The 19,687-nt window shown below is 42.8% G+C and overlaps 1 protein-coding gene across 8 annotated transcripts in view; it reads left to right on the top strand.

Annotated features, from left to right (window-relative positions):
• The window catches only part of ARHGAP32 (Rho GTPase activating protein 32), a 445,777-nt gene that overhangs the window by 360,092 nt on the left and 65,998 nt on the right, over positions 1-19,687 (top strand). For 5 of the 8 annotated variants that reach the window (XM_077457864.1, XM_077457863.1, XM_077457860.1 and 2 more), the window contains 7 exons: positions 6,758-6,895; positions 7,648-7,740; positions 7,868-7,990; positions 9,105-9,182; positions 10,550-10,631; positions 13,774-13,824; positions 15,466-15,540. In XM_077457864.1, coding sequence (XP_077313990.1) covers positions 6,758-6,895; positions 7,648-7,740; positions 7,868-7,990; positions 9,105-9,182; positions 10,550-10,631; positions 13,774-13,824; positions 15,466-15,540 — 640 coding nt within the window. The remainder of the gene's footprint in view (positions 1-6,757; positions 6,896-7,647; positions 7,741-7,867; positions 7,991-9,104; positions 9,183-10,549; positions 10,632-13,773; positions 13,825-15,465; positions 15,541-19,687) is intronic. The other 3 variants (XM_077457866.1, XM_077457865.1, XM_077457862.1) reach the window with 2 other exon arrangements.

The raw sequence follows: 19,687 nt of genomic DNA, 5'->3' as shown, positions 1-19,687 counted from the left end.
TAGCTTGTTTGGCAGTGGTCGGCTACAAGATAAAAGTGGATTCGCCACGAGATCACTTTTATCGGGATAGGGGGCATAAATAGGAAACGAATTTTTTTTTAAACGTGCCCTGTCCCGCCGAGCTCGCATGCAGAAGCGAACACATACGTGAGTAGCGTCCACATATGGAAACGGTGTTCAAACCACACATGTGAGGTATCACAATGATCGGTAGAGCAAGAGTAATAATTTTAGCCCTAGACTACCTCTGTAACCCAAAACATGTATAAATATATATATATATATATATAGTATAGATCGTTCCTTAATCCTTCATAATGTGAAATATACTATATAGTATATTTCACATTATGAAGGATTAAGGAACAATCTATACTATATATTTATACGTTGTATGATTTTGTTTATGATAGCAGCTTATAATTTGACAATCTGTCTTGAGCGCTGGGATCAGTGCTGAATATTTTTCAGTGATATACTTTTCAGTGATATTAGTACTAATATCCTGTTATGGGGGTGTTTCTCTGCAGCAGGGACTGGAGCACTTGTCAGGATAGAAGGAAAATTGATGGGGCAAAATACCGTATATACTCGAGTATAAGCCGAGATTTTCAGCCTCTTTTTTGAGGCTGAAAGTGCCCCCCTCGGCTTATACTCGAGTCATCGCTGTCTGTCTGCCCGATCAGCGTGTCGAGCAGACAGACAGCGGCCATTCTAGGATTCAAAGGCCGCGCCTCCCTCTCCGCCTTCGCCTGTGATAGGCGGAACACTGAATTTCCCAGCAGTCTGTGTTCCGCCTATCACGGACATCCTCTCATCCTCGTCCGTAGTATGAAGATGAGCGGACGTCCATGATAGGCGGACCACTGACTGCTGGGAAATTGAGTGTTCCGCCTATCACGGACATCCGATAGGCGGAACACTCAATTTCCCAGCAGTCAGTGGGAAATTGAGTGTTCCGCCTATCACCGACGGAGGCGCGGCTTTTGAATCCTAGAATGGCCACCGACGAAGAGCTGAAGGACGGAGGCTCGGCTCGGGACGGGCCGGGACGGGCCGGGACGCAGGCCGGGCCGGGACGCAGGCCGGGCCGGGACGCAGGCCGGGACGGGACGCAGGCCGGGACGGACACAGGCTGGACGGACACAGGTAGGCTCTACTGTGTCTTTACTGTGCCTCTCCTGGAAATGAAGAAATCAATGCATGTGCCCTATTCCATTTTTCTTTCAGTTTGTACCATATGGAACCCATTACTTCAATGGCTACTTCCTCTGACTGGTGTTTATGATGATCAAACAATGTTTAGCAAATAATATACATACACATATGCTTATTATAGTGCTTTTGTAACAACAGCAATGTAAAACCTTTCTATTACTGGTGTTACTGGTTTATTCCTTAGTAGCCTATTTGACAGTTGTTTCTAATTCCTTAGGGCAATTTTGATATATTAATGAACCAATCAAACTAAGGTGGGAAAAAGCACACACACACACACGGATGCATGCACACACACACACACACACACACACAGGGATGGATGGACACACACACACACACGGATGCATGGACACACACACACACACACACACACACGGATGCATGGACACACACACACACACACACACACACACGGATGCATGGACACACACACACACACACACACACGGATGCATGGACACACACACACACGGATGCATGGACACACACACACACACACGGATGCATGGACACACACACACACACACGGATGCATGGACACACACAGGGATGGATGGACCCACAGGGATGGACGGACACACAGGGATGGACAGGCATGTCTCACCCTCGGCTTATACACGAGTCAATAATTTTTTCCAGTTTTTTGGGGGTAAATTGGGGACCTCGGCTTATATTCGGGTCGGCCTATACTCGAGTATATACGGTACTAGACATGTGCATTCGTTTTCGTCCGAATGCATTTTCGTCCGAATTTCAGCTATTTTCGTTTTCGTTTTGCCAAACGATAACGAAAGCACAAAATCCGAAAAACGAAAGATCCGACATAAATAAATGCTTTATTTTCGTTTTCATTGTTACAACAGTTCGATATAGAATAGGAGATTCGACGTGACTCTGACAACGTGTCTATAGAACCTGTGTTCGAATGTGCCTAACCTTACCTCTATTAGTCCAAGATTATATAGAGAAAATATTCGACAGAGAAAAAAGATTTGACAGAGAGAAAAGATTCTGCAAGATACTGTCCTAAAAAGTGTTTGGGGACCCGGGTCCTGCCCCAGGGGACATGTATCAATGCAAAAAAAAGTTTTAAAAACGGCCGTTTTTTCGGGAGCAGTGATTTTAATAATGATTAAAGTGAAACAATAAAAGTGTAATATTCCTTTAAATTTCGTAGGGGGGGGTTGTCTATAGTATGCCTGTGAAGGGGCGCATGTTTCCCGTGCTTAGAATTGTCCCTGCACAAAGTGTCATTTATGCAGGAAAAAAAGTCCTTTAAAATCACTCGCAGCTATAATGAATTGTCGGCTCCCGTAATACAGAGAACACTCATTGAAAGTCATTGATAAAAAAATAAATAAATAAATAAAAAAAAAAGCGTGGGGGTCCCCCAAATTCAATTACCAGGCCCTTCAGGTCTGGTATGGATATTAAGGGGAACCCTGCCTCAAATTTAAGAAAAAATTTGACGTGGGGTTCCCCCTAAATATCCATAACCAGACCCTTCAGGTCTGGTATGGATATTAAGGGGAACCCCGCGTCAAATTTAAAAAAAAATTGACGTGGGGTTCCCCCTAAAAATCCATACCAGACCCTTTATCCGAGCACGCAACCTGGCAGGCCGCAGGAAAAGAGGGGGGGACGAGAGAGCGGCCCCCCCTCCCTCCTGAACCGTACCAGGCCACATGCCCTCAACATTGGGAGGATGCTTTGGGGGTCTGTGACCCCTCAAAGCACCTTGTCCCCATGTTGATGAAGACAAGGGCCTCATCCCCACAACCCTGGCCGGTGGTTGTGGAGGTCTGCGGGCGGGGGGCTTATCAGAATCTGGAAGCCCCCTTTAACAAGGGGACCCCCAGATCCCGGCCCCCCCCCTGTTTGAAATGGTAAGGGGGTACAAAAGTACCCCTACCATTTCACAAAGAAAGTGTAAAAAATGTTTAAATAAAACAAACACACTTTTGAAAAATTCCTTTATTAAAAATAAAAAAATAAAAAAAAGATTCCAGCGGCGGTAATCCACTCTTGCTATCCATCGACGGACGGTCATATCTCCAGCGATGTCTAATATCATCCAGCGCAGCGCAGCATCCTTCTTCTGTCTCCGTGGAGGAGACACTACAGGCATTCCGGCGGCTGACGTTTGTTATATACGGAGGGCGGGGCCACCCGTCACCTGACCCCGCCCCCCTCTGACGCAAGGGGAAACCCGGGGTTCCCCGTGACGTAGGGGTGACCCGCACCCCTCTGATGTAACACAGGCAGGTTTCCGTTACATCAGAGGGGGGCGGGGTCACCCCTACGTCACGGGGAACCCCGGGTTTCCCCTTGCGTCAGAGGGGGGCGGGGTCAGGTGACGGGTGGCCCCGCCCTCCGTATATAACAAACGTCAGCCGCCGGAATGTCTGTAGTGTCTCCTCCACGGAGACAGAAGAAGGATGCTGCGCTGCGCTGGATGACATGAGACATCGCTGGAGATATGACCGTCCGTCGATGGATAGCAAGAGTGGATTACCGCCGCTGGAATCTTTTTTTTATTTTTTTATTTTTAATAAAGGAATTTTTCAAAAGTGTGTTTGTTTTATTTAAACATTTTTTACACTTTCTTTGTGAAATGGTAGGGGTACTTTTGTACCCCCTTACCATTTCAAACAGGGGGGGGGGCGGGATCTGGGGGTCCCCTTGTTAAAGGGGGCTTCCAGATTCTGATAAGCCCCCCGCCCGCAGACCTCCACAACCACCGGCCAGGGTTGTGGGGATGAGGCCCTTGTCCTCATCAACATGGGGACAAGGTGCTTTGAGGGGTCACAGACCCCCAAAGCATCCTCCCAATGTTGAGGGCATGTGGCCTGGTACGGTTCAGGAGGGAGGGGGGGCCGCTCTCTCGTCCCCCCCTCTTTTCCTGCGGCCTGCCAGGTTGCGTGCTCGGATAAAGGGTCTGGTATGGATTTTTAGGGGGAACCCCACGTCAATTTTTTTTTAAATTTGACGCGGGGTTCCCCTTAATATCCATACCAGACCTGAAGGGTCTGGTTATGGATATTTAGGGGGAACCCCACGTCAAATTTTTTCTTAAATTTGAGGCAGGGTTCCCCTTAATATCCATACCAGACCTGAAGGGCCTGGTAATTGAATTTGGGGGACCCCCACGCTTTTTTTTTTATTTATTTATTTATTTTTTTATCAATGACTTTCAATGAGTGTTCTCTGTATTACGGGAGCCGACAATTCATTATAGCTGCGAGTGATTTTAAAGGACTTTTTTTCCTGCATAAATGACACTTTGTGCAGGGACAATTCTAAGCACGGGAAACATGCGCCCCTTCACAGGCATACTATAGACAACCCCCCCCTACGAAATTTAAAGGAATATTACACTTTTATTGTTTCACTTTAATCATTATTAAAATCACTGCTCCCGAAAAAACGGCCGTTTTTAAAACTTTTTTTTGCATTGATCCGTGTCCCCTGGGGCAGGACCCAGGTCCCCAAACACTTTTTAGGACAGTAACTTGCAAATTAGCCTTTAAAATGAGCACTTTAGATTTTGAACGTTGGAGTCCCATAGACTTTAATAGGGTTCTAAAGTATGCTATATACTAGCTCCGTCGAATCTTCTTTATACATTCGACAGACACCATAAGCCTTCAAAGACAGATTCGACCGTGATTCATGTGGATTTTCGGACGAATGCAATTTTTGAACGAAAAATGAAATAAATAAAAACGAATTTCGGGAGTAACTAAATAAATTAAGTTTTCAGACGAAAACGAAATTCCGAAACGAAATATTTTACTCTGCACATGTCTACAAAATACCATCAAACTCTTGAGGAAAATCTGCCGCCCTCTGCCAGAAAGTTGTCAATGGGAAGAAGGTTTACTTTCTAACATGACAATGACCCAAAGCACACAGAAAAAAAATACTACACAGTGGTTGAAGGAGAAAAGTAAATATCCTTGCATGGCTTAGTCAGAGCCCAGACTTAAACCCTATTGAAAATCTGTGGAATGACTGCAGTCCACAAACAGTCACCATCAAATGTAACTGACCTTGAGCAGTTCTGCAAAGAAGAGTGGGCAACTAAAGTCTAGATGTGCAAAGTTACCAGAGACCTATCCCAACATAGTAAAGGCTGTAATTCAAGCAAAAGCTGGTTCAACAAAATACTGACATGGGGGGGATCCTTTTTCAAACTCAGTGATACTGTTTTTGAATTTATTTTTCCTGACATGTTAGTGCAACTTATAACATCCAAGTGAAAGATATAACACAGAGAAAATACAGCTGGATAAAACAAAAATTATGTCTGTCTTCATTTCAGGCTACAAAGCAACAACATTTTATTATTTTAAAGGGGGGGGGGGGGGGGGGATTCTTTTTTATACCCACTGTAGCCCATATAATGACATTATTAAAACTCTTATTTACCCACAAATCATTCATCACTATTACCTAGAAGCAAAGCTATATTACTGACTACAAGCCTGTGATTGGGTGACCCATGGGGTTTATTTACTAAGGCTGGAGAGTGCAAAATCTGGTGCAACTCTGCATAGAAACCAATCCAGTTCCAGTTCAGTTTTTTTGCCAAAACTTAATTGAACAAGCTGAAGTTAGAAGCTGATTGGCTACCATGCACAGCTGCACCAGATTCTGAGCGCTCCAGTTTAAGTAAATCCCCCCAGTGGACCAGCCACACGGGAGGAAAAGGTAAAGTGTATATTGAGACACAACAAGAAATCAGATCTCAGCTGATACTTTCTAGAAGATGACATCTGGAACCAGACTGGTTGCCGTTGAAAACACTGGATCCTTTCATCAAGTTTTACAGATAAGGTCCAGCATACCATTACAGGACACAGAGGAAAATGAATCTTCCAGTAACATTATGTAGGGCTTCTTGGTTTCTTCTCTTATTACTTGCACACTAGTATACAAAGCAATTAACTGGTTAAGAAAAGAGCACTTGTCCCCCTCCTCCCAGACTGAGCTGGGCATGCAATATAGCATTGGAGGTGAGAGCATTGGATGTTTTCCCAGATGTCTCCACATATAACGCGCTCTGCGCATATTGATGTGAGCGATGCTCTGTTCTTGCATAGGAAATCTATGGGAGGCTTCTCTACACTTGCTGATTCCTCCATTAACTGTCTCTAAGTTGTGCTGAAGCCAGCAGATATTTCTCACATCCTCCTGCTTCAGTATCTTATCAGCATCCTTACAGACAATGAAACTCACTACAAGCAAAATCTGAGAAATATGCCATGCTGGGTAAGGAAAGGCTAGAGTGATGACCTGATCCGATAAGAGTGCCATCATTGCCCCTTGTCTACTCACAATATTTCTGTACTACTTGAGTACTGGGTTCAGTTTCCCTCAAGTTCTTCCAGTATGTGTCTCCCAGGCCCATGTAATGTGTGTAAGGGAGAGGCGGGGAGATCAGCTTGTGACTTGTATTCTTTGCAGGATGCCATGGAACGTGTCGGAGTTGAAGAAGCAATAAGTAATGTCCAATTATAACTTGTCTTGGCAGGGCCGCAGCTGGATCGTTAAAAGGAGTTATGAAGATTTTAGGGTGCTGGACAAACACCTCCATCTATGTATATATGACCGGCGCTTCTCTCAGCTCTCAGAGCTGCCCCGTTCCGACGCCGTGAAGGACAATCCAGAGGTGAGCTATCTGTAGCTGTACCTGCTATGAGCCTGCATGGAGGATGCATAGTCAGGTGATGTTTGCTGAAAGGGCCATTCAGAAGACACACAGTGAACTCATTCAGGCTCCACTCTTCATTTGCACAGGTGCCTGGTTTAGCATCTTTTGTCAGAAACGTACATTATACCGTTAAATGTCAGCAGGGTGTGTAGCCTTTTGTTTGTTGCTATAGAAAGCTCCAAGTTGTAGAGATCTGTTGCAGGTGCAGCCAGGTACCAAATACAACACATCCTAAGAAAACAAGATCCGCCGAGTGTTTTTCAGCTACGCACTGCTGATTTGAATGGCGCCTCCTTCATAGTCATGTCTTTACATAAAGAGACCTTGTGTCTGGAGAGGCGCCTTGTGGCTGGTGAGTTATATCTGAAAAATTGTACTGGATCAAAAGAAATGCCTTTAAAGTGAAATTGTCTAGGTCTTTGTATTGGTTAGTAAGGCTGTCCATCACAATAAAGATCCAGTAAGGACACTCAAGAGGAGAAATGGGGAAAACATGGGATTTGTTTAGAACTTTAGCTGCTCTGGATTATTTTGATCATTTTGACATGACCTTTTCATTACACTTTTTACTCGATTTGTGTTTGTTATATTTCAGCTCAGCTTCCCAGATATGAGAAATTTACTTTAGGGTTATGTTGGAAGACACACATTTATTGTTTCTGGTTCCTTTGCTCTGGAATGTTGAAGCTATTTCTTCCATTATGTTCCAGCTGGTCACACAGATGCTGATGGCTTACCTGACCCGCCTGTCAGCCATCGCTGGAAACAAGATCAACTGTGGACCAGCCCTGACGTGGATGGAGGTGAGTGCTGGCTCTATGGGAAAGCTCCATTGTTGGTTACTGTAAATATATAACAGAAGAGATGTTGGATGTCTTGAAGTTCATATAGGAGACTGTATGATGTGTCCTCTGATGTGTTCTCTGACAGATCGATAATAAAGGAAACCATTTGCTTGTGCATGAAGAGTCATCCATCAATGTTCCGGCCATAGCTGCTGCTCACGTTATTAAACGCTACAATGCACAGGCTCCGGATGAACTGTCCTTTGAGGTATTTATTCCTTTATTATTTATTGGGGCACAACCTCTTTATTCGAGACTCTTTATTTGAGAAGGAAGATTAAAAAAAACACATTAATGCAGCTCTGTATTTTTAGTACATCCACTAATGTATTTTGTGTCTGAATTGACTTGTTATCAGTCGTGGCAAAGAGATGCACTGATCAGTCTGCTGCTTTTCCTTCATTATCCATTCACATGTGGGGGTGAGGACAGGGGCTGCGTTATTGAACTACAGCAGAGAAAATTAGGTTTCCTGCCCTGCCAGATGGGGCTATGCTATGTGGCAGAGCAGGGTAAATCACAGGACTGAATGGACAGAATTACAAATTATTAGGCTGACAAAACATTATTATTATTATTATTATTCAGGATGTATATAGAGCCAACCGTTTGTGCACCGCTTTGCAATTTAAAGGGAGACCGTAAACTTACAATATAAGCGAGCCCTGCTCTTACAGTCTAATATAGATCATCTCCTATATATGTATTTAATCTATGTATTTAGCAGTTTGCCTGCTTTAACTGACTACTACACCCCTAAGAATCACACTTACCTTTTTGTGAGTGAAGTTGAGACAGCAATAGCTGACATTATACAAACAACAGACTTGGGGGGGGGGGGGCGGCACAACCCTAAAAATGCGTTTATATTCAAGATGGTGCTGCTATAAGACCGCAGAAAGAACAAAGTAGAGTACAGCGCACACATACAAAAATGACATTTAAATCCTGCAAGGCTATGTAAAACACCTGAACATATAAAAAAATATGGGGATTTGGTTACACCATATGGTCATATAGAGCTAAGCCCACTACTGCGTCAAAGTACCCCATTATTAGTGGATCCTACACTATTCGTAGAATGAAAGGTCCTGTATCTCGACCATGGGAGACAAACTCCTCTTTATGGGAGATCTATAAGGACTCCTCCTGAATTGCAGACAGACACTAATAAGAGGTAATGAAGGGGGGATGAGGTGCTCCAGCCCAAGGGACCTGGTCAGGACCCTAACAATATACAAACAACAGACTTGGGGGGCACTGGCATTGCTTGATTTCTGAGGATCATTGAAGCTTTGGTATTTGTGTTCTCTTCTCTGCAGGTGGGGGATATTGTGTCTGTTATTGACATGCCACCAAAAGAACTGACCACGTGGTGGAGGGGGAAGCATGGCTTCCAGGTAATTAATTTACAATATTATTAACTCCTTCTCTTACCTATTTTCAGTCTGAAATTTTATTGACTTCTTTTTTTTTAATTGACTAAACTACACATTGCCATTAGTGAATTCTGTATTGGCCATTGAAAATAGGTTTTAGCTGTTGCTGAGTGCTTTCTCCTGTAAGTCGCAGGGCAAAATATGAGAACATGTGGAGAAGTATAGAGAGCAGGGTGACTCCATGGTTGGCACACTAGTTGATCAATCTGCTCCCTTCAGAATATTAGGGAATCTGTAACCCTCTCCCTATATTTATGTCCTCTAGAACGGTGATCATCAACCCTGTCCTCAGGGCCCACTAACAAGCCAGGTTTTATGTATTACCTTGGGAGATGCCAGGATTGGCTGTTCCCCCACCTCAGCATAATTAGGCATGCAGAAGTCGTGTGGTTACTTTCCTGTCTTTTCACTGAATGTTAGAGATCATTGCAGAAGTTCAGTGTAAGAAATGCACAGGAGAATATGCATGTTGATAAGGGGAGTGTAGAGGTGGGTGGGGAGTCTAATGACATCACGACTCCACCCACCGAGCTCCAGACAACAGACCCACCCACAGAATCTGCAGTTTTTCAGGTCTCATAACAGACAGAGGGAAGACATTTGACAGGTAAAGATACATGCAGGAGGCATGTATATCCTTATAGATAACCCCTATGGCAGTAGTTTAGAAAGGATGACATTGGGTTTACATCCACTTTAAAATGGTGCTTTTAGCAGGGAGCATTAAAGTGTAAGCTGTTCTGAGGTAGACACTGAAAAAGCACTGCACAATATACACCAGCAGAAAGCAAGGTCACTAGCATGGTCAGTTTGTGTCTCTTCTTCTGGCACAGGAGATACAGGACGACATGCTTGTGCACGGAGGGCCATGTAGTCCTGAAGTCAGAATGCAGCTATCATGTCCCTGTCCAGCCCTCCATGGTGTGAGTAGCAGTGGCTTCTGGCAGGGATTGGCTAGAGATGTCATTCATCTAGTATTTCCACATACAGACGGTGAAGGGTTTCCATGGAGATAAAGGCCCTCTTGATCTGTGACATCGGCAGAAGCTGTCGAGTGTCTTTTGCATTCTCTGTCCCCAGCCCAGCAAGCTGTAGGAGAGGATTAGGACCAAACAGTCACACGTGACCTTTGAATTAAATGGCAACATGAAGAAATAAATACATTTTAATATAGTTTTTTTTTTTTTTTTTAAATAACAATTATTTTAACTTTAATGTATACAATGAAGCTGTATAAATCTACAGGAGAAATGATCAGAACTTGATACCTAACAGAGGTATGTTAAGGACAGGCTCTGTCAAATATGATGTGTTGGTGTCTTCCACAGGTTGGCTTTTTCCCCAGTGAATGTGTGGAATTAATTAATGATAAAGTTCCCCAGTCAATGACCAACTCCGTTCCAAAACCAGGTGAGTGCTTTTCTGTGTGGCATCTATGGCAGGGATCATGTCTATGTTTTTGTGTCTAATCCTGTCATGCTAACATTATATACAAATGTATATAGAAGAGAGGACATGTTGTATGTGGTCCTGTACAATGCTAAATCATCATTGTACATTATTCTTATTCTGTACTATTCATTCTGTTCTGCTAACTCCGTGTCTGTAGAAAGTTTTCCTATCATACATATGATGTGGACTCTTTAGAATTCCACTAACACTGGATCTGGAATGAGTATCAGGCTGATGGCTGGTTGGCAGTGCAGCTCTGTGTAGAGGGTGGATGGTGAACGTTCTCTAATCCAGGCTGATGGTCGGTAGGCAGTGCAGCTCTGTGTAGACAGTGGATGGAGAATGTTCTCTAGTCTAGTTAGGGCCACAACTAAATTGTAAATCAGCTGAGCTTGAGAGAATGGCACAGGGATCCCGTCACACTCTTTCACTCTCACAGTGTATAATAATCACAAATAATTGTTCTGGTCTCCCCAATACCAGTCAAAACTCAATACATAACTATATGTCTGCACACGTATTTGTATGCCTTGCATTTTTTGAACATGCAAATCTAGGAAGAGGAACTAAAGGCAATGGCCCTCCTACCCGATTAAGTATGTGTATTGTTCTATACCGGAGTACAACGACATTTCTGGTGTTCGCAGTAAATGAAAAGAGAATTCTAAAGACATTACTTAAAGCGGTAGTAAACCCGCAAATTTTTTTTTATTTTTTTTAAACCTGCAAAGCAAAAGGCATAATGAGCTAGTATGCACCGCATACTAGCTCATTATGAAATACTTACCTTAGAACGAGGCCCCGACATCTGGCCCGATCCACGCCGAGGGAGCTGACATGCTCCCTCGGCGTTTCTTCCGGGTATCGCGGCTCCGGCGCTGTGAGTGGCTGGAGCCGCGATATCGTCACTCCCGCGCATGCGCGCGGGAGATTTCATTCCAGCCGGGCGGCCACTGCCGGATTTTCAGGCCGAGAATCCCCTTGTGCGCATGCGCCGCTGCAGTCAGCGGCGCATACCGAGGGGAATATCTCCTAAACCGTACAGGTTTAGGAGATATTTTTTTTACCTACAGGTAAGCCTTATTATAGGCTTTCCTGTAGGTAAAAGTTAAAAATTTGAGTATACAACCACTTTAAGCCTGTATTTTTTAGCACATGGTCACATGCAACAGGATCTGATCAGTCGGTCAGTACTAATCCGATACCACATGCGGCCACTGTTGGGAGACCTTGGTGGACTGTTTTACATAGAACTGGGGGCTTTGAGGTGACACATAATAAACTAGACCTATTTTGGTCTTGAGGAAAGTTCTGTGTCTGGTGAAGGAACTCGGCGCTTCAATATGGATGGAAACATGGTGTAAGGAAAAGCATTGGCAGCACCTTGAGATTTTGGATTGCAGTTTAGAAAATGAGTCAAATTTTTTGATCCAAGTTGTTGTTGTTTTGGGGGTTTTTTTGTTTTGTTTTTTAAATCAGTTTTTAAATGGATGTAAAGGTAAGACATTTTCCACCCTAATGCATTTTCTGCATTAAGGTAAAAAAATGTCCCAGCATTTGTATCACGCCCTCATTGCACTTATACTTACCTGAGTCCAACTCGGTCCAGTGCTGTGTACCCATCTGCAACGGCACTGGTCTCTCTCCTCACAGGACAGAAATGCAGGAGCCATTGGCTGCTGTCAATCAAACCCTATCAGGAGGGAGTGGGGGCAGAACACAGCCTTGCTGTGTGTGTCTATGAATGTAGGAGGGGGACCCCAGAAGGGGAGGATCAGGGCCACTCTGCAAGGTAAGTATAACGTGTTTATTGTTTTTGATATAAAAAAAAAATAGACTTTATAAACACTTTAAAGGATAAGTTCACCATTTGTAATATGTTGCACCCATATTCAGGGAGTAACATGTAACATATCCGCAGACCCCACACCTTGTTGGCTCCCGTTTAGACAAGCAGTGGGGGATCCCCCCCCCCCCCACTCTCTGTCACAATCTGCAAAGATTTACAGAGTTCTGTGAATGGAAAACTACAAAGTCCGGCAGCCTTTGTGGCTGTTGGCTTGTAGTTCTCAATGAACTACCATGACACTTTTAAGGGCTGTGGTAGTTAATTGTTTCTTCCTGTTAGACCCCTTTCACACCGAGCCGTCTAGGGCGTCAGCGGTAAAGGCAGTTTTAACCCCCCCGTTAGCGGTCGAAAAGGGGTTAAATCCGCCCACAAAACGCAGTCAGAGCGGCGTTTTGCTGGCAATATCGCAGCGCTGCCCCATTGATTTCAATGGGGAGCAGCAGTGGAGGAGATGTGAGATAAGTTCACTGCTCCAAAGAAGCTGCTGACAGGACTTTTTGTGACACCCTGCCAGAGCACCGCACTGGAGTGAATGGAGACACTTTTTTTCAGGCGCTATGCAGTCGCTATTTTTAGTGCTGTAGCGCCTGAAAAACGCCCTTAGTGTGAAAGGGGTCTTAGTGTATAACTGCTTGGCCACACAATGTAAGTCAGACAGCTTACACACACAGTCTGCAAGAGCCCTGCATTGCACCCAGTACAATGCTTTCCAGGCTCACAATAAAAAAATAAAAATAAAATAGGAAATGTTATTTTTAATGCAAAAAGATGTGCATTGATTATTTTTGTTTTTAAAAGGGAACTTATCCTTCAACTCTCTAAAGAGAAGCATGGCTGGGAAGATTTGTCCTGTATGAGAACCTGTAGCTCCTGCTAACTGCTGCCTGCTTATCAGTCACTGAACTCCTATTTGTTATTCACAAGATACTTTGGAATGTCTTTGTGTGTAAATCTTTGTGTGTCTTTGTACTAACAAAAGCCATGGAGCAGATTGTGTTACAGCCATTGCCCACAAGATCCCATTTATGCCATGTTGTTCCCTCCATGAGCTGTGTTTGACATATGCCCACCACTTGTGCCCTGTGTAACATTCCTCTCTGCATGATTGTCACTTATAGTCTAGTCACCAGTATGGGCTCTAGATGTGTATGGTAACACTGGCTGATAATGAGAGCCGCCACTTTAGGAAAGATGAAAGTTCTGCTTTGCTTGTTTGCTTTTTAATCCTTTGTTGTGATCTGTTCCCTCCAGTCTCCCCTGCGCATGGAATGAGGCCGGCATCCTGGAGCTACTTCCCCCCCTGTACGGTTCCATGTCTTCTCTCTCCCTCTCTCTCTTTCTCTCTCTTCATCTTTATAATGCATGTGCATTGGGGGGGGTGGGTGGTGTGACACAGTGGTAGAATACAGAGCAATAACATAAGGAGGACAACAGCAGATAATAAAGATATGAACCTGCTGCTATAAACACAAGATATATACTCTACAGTACTCTGTATAAATCTCACCACACACATTACAATCTGACCTTATTATCTATATACAATTACATTTAAATTTACCACAAGTATGTCATACTTACCTACCCAAATTATTAATTTAAATTGTATTCAGTCAGGCAGGCAACTACCTAGTTGTTGGGTTATCGATATAGGTCGGCTCACACCATGAATCGCACAGGACTGTGCATATGTATAATTCACATGCGATCTGTGTGCAGTGTAGTTTCAGTGTATTTATTTAAATAAGCTGAAATTGAGCCCGGACTGCACCAAAAGTAGTGCATGTGCTACTTTAAAAAACACACAGCAACCAGCTCCCATAGTACTACTGTACCATATAATTCAGTACAGGCAAATGCACTGCATTTGCGACCTGCATTTGAAGTGTCGTTAACACTGACACTCAATGCAGATCGCAAGTGCAGCGTGTTTTGAACTCCGTGTGGGAAATGCGTGCCTGTTCTGGTGAGAACTTCCCCTATGAGCATTTACAGTCAGATTGTAACCTGTAGTGAACTTTAATCATTACACTGCATGCAGGAAGTATTAGGTCTACTAAACTGCATATTAAAAGGAACTTGTCTTCTCAACCAAAGTATATAAACTAACATTACCCCAAATCCTACGCCCAAGCTGTATACAGAGCGTTCCAAAGCAACATAACTTGTGGCCATCTAAGGCCCCATACACACTATTAGATTTTCTGTGGATGTCTGTCTTCAGATTTACCAAAACCATATAATATGGGGTTCAACCTTAAAAGTTTCAGTTTGTATGCAGTCAGGCAGGCCCTTGCACTACATGTTTTGGTAAATCTGAAGACAAAAATCTGCAGAAAATTGAATAGTTTGTATGGGGTCTAAGTCCTCTTGTCATTTTATCTGGAGCACAAACTGACCAGAAGATAAGGGCAGAAGTACTACATTTTACAACTTAAAGTGGACTTGTCAAGTACACTGTCTGCACTTTATAGCAACATGCCACAAAGCTATGCAAGTAACTGCAAGCACGTTGCTCTCTCCACCAATCAGCTACAGGTAGCATTTATCCAAATCGAAATACCTTATTGGAGAATCCCAATGTGCATGTGACCAGAGACTCCACGTGCGCACCTCATCGCCAAACACCAGACATTGATAAGCAAAGGAGTACAGCCCTAGTGACAACTTACAATGGGAAATATTCTTTTAACAGCCTCAAACTTATATGTTATACATTTTATGTTAAAATTTATTTTTAGAAATAGTATCCAAACTATGTGAAAATTTGTCATTTTCAGGATACATTGAGTAATACATATAGTGGGTCCTGGCAGTGTTCTTCACTTCATATTTTCCTTTGTGACTTTCATACACTTTTCCTTTTTTTTTTTTTGTATCCTCACTCTGTCCATGCTGTGTCCGCCATAATCACATTTGTCTTCCCTTCCTGATTAATGACAGATTTGGAGATGGATAGTGTAAGGACAGGGCCGCCGTGCTTTTCTGAGGTACCGAGTCCCTACAAGCTCAGTTCAGGTACCTCTTCCGTGTACGTAATGTGTCTGTACAGCAGCTCCTGTCTGTGAGTCTTGTGGGAGATCCATGCCTCTCTAGCCAAGGTGGAGTATAACTATCTGTCCCCCCACATTGTAATTCATCTTTGTGGCCCATCGCTGAGAAATCTCCACCTTTATCTAGGAAGTAATTTCTACTTCCATGTGTATCACATAATGACTCTCTTATACAATACTCGCATTTCATTAAAAATTATGTAACTATTACTTCCCACAAGACTCAGGGCAAGTCTGAATTCCTAACACACGATATATGGCTCAATTCACTTAGTTCTAACATGTTATTTTCATTAATTATGGTTATTTTCAGCCATATGACTGTTATCTGAAGCTCGCCTTGCTGAAATTAACAATTGTTCTGTAGTGAGTTGAGCCTATAGTCTAGATGTAGATGTCTCTACTAACAAGGACAATGGAAATGGGACATGATATCCCAACCTGCTGCTGTCTGTCCTCCTACCAGGCCAGTATGGAAAAAGGGGGCTGTTTTCGGCCCCACAAATGTCACTCTGTGTGTGATCTCTATATGTACAGTATGTTGGAAAAGTTGTCATGCTAGCTGTTTTTTGCCGATGTGCCAGGTCTCTGGAGCAGGCATGTCAGACCCAAAGAAACCAGAGATCTGAACAGGTTATATAATCCAGAAGAGAGATTTTAGGTTACCAACACCATATTCACAGAAACAACTATTATCCCTGAAAAAGGGTCCAGACATATTTTGGAAAACATAAGGGAACTTTGGATTTTATTAAATTAAAAATTCGTAAACTAGCAGAGAGCTTCCAGAAAGGTTTTATATGGCTGCTTATGGTCCAAAACATCTGACCTCTAGTGAGCGAATAAGGCTGCATTCTCAGCGATGTCACCGGTCTCTAGCGAATGGATACACTGCGTTCTTCAGTCAATAAACACTGAAGAAACACGACTGTCTCTAAGAGTACTGGTACAGTATGATTTATAATTAGAATTTTGGTGTTCACTCTAGAAATATGGTCTCTGTGTAACATGGCAATCAGGCTGTAAAATCAACACCTCTAGTGTGAAGAAGATGCACACTGATTTTCAGATATACATCAATCTGCAGATATTCAACAATATTTCTTACAAAATAAAATATGTTCTGAGAATATCAGTTTTAGTGGGACTGACCTGCCAGTTTGGAAAGGCCCACCTAAAGGTATTGCTGGGTATATCTTGGGTGCAGCAGTGCTCTATGTTTGTTGCCTGCAGTGGCTGGGTAGAGCAGCCTTTATCCTCCAGGGTGCCTTCAGGTTTCTTCCGGGGTGCCTTAGCAAAATGCCTAAAAATTACACATATTGTAGCTGCTGACTTTTAATATTAGGACACTTACCTCTCCTGGAATTCATCAGCTCTCATGTGCTGCTGCCGCCATTGTCTGTAAGGGAAACCATCAGTGAAGCCTTGTGGCTTCACAGCTGGTTCCCTACTACATTGTGTTTCTGAATGGACAAGCAGTGGGGGAAGGAGGAGGGGGGCTGAACTTCCCAGCGATCGTGGCGCGATCTCTCGGAAGTGGGGACAGGTACCTGGCAAACAAGACTACTGTAACTGCTGATGTGAAAAGGTATTTAGCAGTTTTTATTTACTAAACAAATTGCATTCTCCATGTTCTGTGTTTTATGGGAGACCAGATATACTGAATGCAGGGTCCTGGGTTTAGTAATGCTTTAACTTAGGACCTTTAATAAAACTCAGTGTTCCATATTCAGGAATAATGCAACAACAAAATAACATTCACATGAATAATTAGTATTGCACATATTAAAGTGATTGTAAAGTCTCATTTAAAAAAAACATACAAAAACATATACTTACCTGCTCTATTGCAGTGGATTTGCACAGAACAGTCTGGATCCCCCTCTTCTCGGGTCCCTCTTTGCTGCTCCTGGCTCTGGCACTCCAACCAAGTTGCATGTGTCCATTCAGGCATGGAGCTGCAGTTCGGCCCTGCCCCCTCATAGAATGCATTAAGATAAAAAAAAACCTTATGCCTTTACAACCGCTTTTATTAACCCTATTGTTGGCATCACCATGGGTATAACAACTGATTCACTGAAAAGGACTGTGATCAAACACACAGCAACACTAATTTGAGGCACAGTATCTTCAAATTAAAAGCAGTCAGCCCCAAAGAACAAAATACAGAAAAACAAAACAAATTATCCTGCTGCTCTACACCTTCTTCTCTGGGATCGGCTGGCCCTGAATCAAACAACAAAAAACAGGATATAAAATAATGTTAACAGCTAAAAGAAAATACATAAAGGCGACATACATTTTGCTTTGGTAGCAAAATCCGTTGTGGAACAAACAAGGCGTTCGCTCCACATCCGCCTCCTATGCCAGAATCCAGTACAATGCTAGGGCAGGCTGGATACATAAACAATATGTAACAAGAAATTACTACTTATGTGCAAGGTGTGTAATGAAAAGGGGTAATGATATCAAGACTATGATTATACAAAGGTATATATATATATATATATATATATATATATATATATACGTATGTTTATGTATGTAATCTGCGCTAGTGTTGTGCTAGTAGTGTGGGTGTCAGATGAAGAGAACTCCCTGTTTGTTCTGTACAGGATTTTGTTACTGGAGCGACATGTGCGCTGGCTTTATGTATTTTCTTTTAGTGATTAACACTATTTTATAGTACATTTGTTGTTTGGGTTGGTGTTAGCAGATCTTGGGGTGCAGTGGAGCTGAGTAATTTGATTGTTTTGTCAATTGGGACTGTCTGGCTTTGATTCAAACATATTGTGACTCAGATTAGAGCTGCTGTTTCTTTGATTTCATTTCTTCTCAGTGAATCAGATCTGTTACTATTATATCCAAAATGTCAGCAATAGGGTTAATTAACATGTGCATTACTAATTAAGGGTGAGAGTGTCTCAAATTCATGTCAATAAAGTTATGTGTTTTGTTGTTGCATTACTCTTGAATAAGGATGAGCTCAGGCGGGTTCGCATGGTCCACGTGCTGAGCCCGCCAGGAAGTCGGTGCAGCGCTGCGCTGACTTCCTGGCTGCACGTGGACCATGCGAACCCGCCTGAGCTCATGCCTACTCTTGAAGAGGGGAGTGATTGCCCTGAAACCTTTTATATTTAGGTTTTCATTTAAGTTTTTTTTTTCTTTTCCTTTTTTTTTTTTTTTTTAACCAACTCAGAATTCCTTATATTTTTTGAGGAATCAAGCTTTAAGGTCTCAATAAATAATGCAAATTCCTGTGAGCCAACACTAACTTTGAGCCCCTATGGGGTTTTCCAAACTCTATTCCTATTCTGAATCAGGTGCTAACGTTGCACGTGTCTCATAAGTCATGCACAAATAATTCAAATATATTGTAGTACGCTGCGCTATCAAAATTAAATATCCTGATATGCTGTATACCATCCACAATAAACTGATATTAGTGCTTAAATATACATGCAATATTGCAACTAAAGTGCATTCTCGTGAAAAATATTATAACATCCTTATAGTGAAAACAAAAAACATCAATCAGAAAAATTACATGTGTATAGTGTGCTGTGCAAACTTCACAATTTCAGTCCATAAGTGCTCCAAAATACTCCATGCGATTCATTGGATGTTGTGCAAACCGATTCAATATTAAAGTGCTGTGTTCACACTCCGGTGTCCCCCCTAGGTATTAGCCTCTCACCTTAGAACGTGTGACCCCGCTGTTTAGGATTGGTCAATACACGCATTGGAATCTATAAATGGTTCAGCAATATATCCAGAATCCTAGATGGACTTCACTTATATCTCAGTGTGCCAATGGAGTCCCTCTTGTGCCTTCATATATCAATAGAGAGAGGAGGACTTCATAGTGTAATATGTAAAAATCGTGTACCTGCCGAATACGATCAGCACACCACCCCATTAACGGCCGTTGTATCCCGCTGATTCACGCTGTTTTAGAGTGGCGCTCTGACGCACCATGGTAATGTGAGTACCCTGTGTGGGATTTTAATGTGTTTTATAATAAACGATTTTTACATACTACACTATGAAGTCCTCCTCTCTCTATTGATATATGAAGGCACAAGAGGGACTCCATTGGCACACTGAGATAT

The sequence above is a fragment of the Lithobates pipiens genome, unplaced genomic scaffold (genome assembly GCF_037356315.1).
Source record: "Lithobates pipiens isolate NorthernLeopardFrog02 unplaced genomic scaffold, aLitPip1_a1.2 Scaffold_27, whole genome shotgun sequence".
Lineage (NCBI taxonomy): Eukaryota > Metazoa > Chordata > Amphibia > Anura > Ranidae > Lithobates > Lithobates pipiens.
Note: the sequence above shows the minus strand (reverse complement) of the source record. Positions and strands in the feature narration are given on the sequence as shown.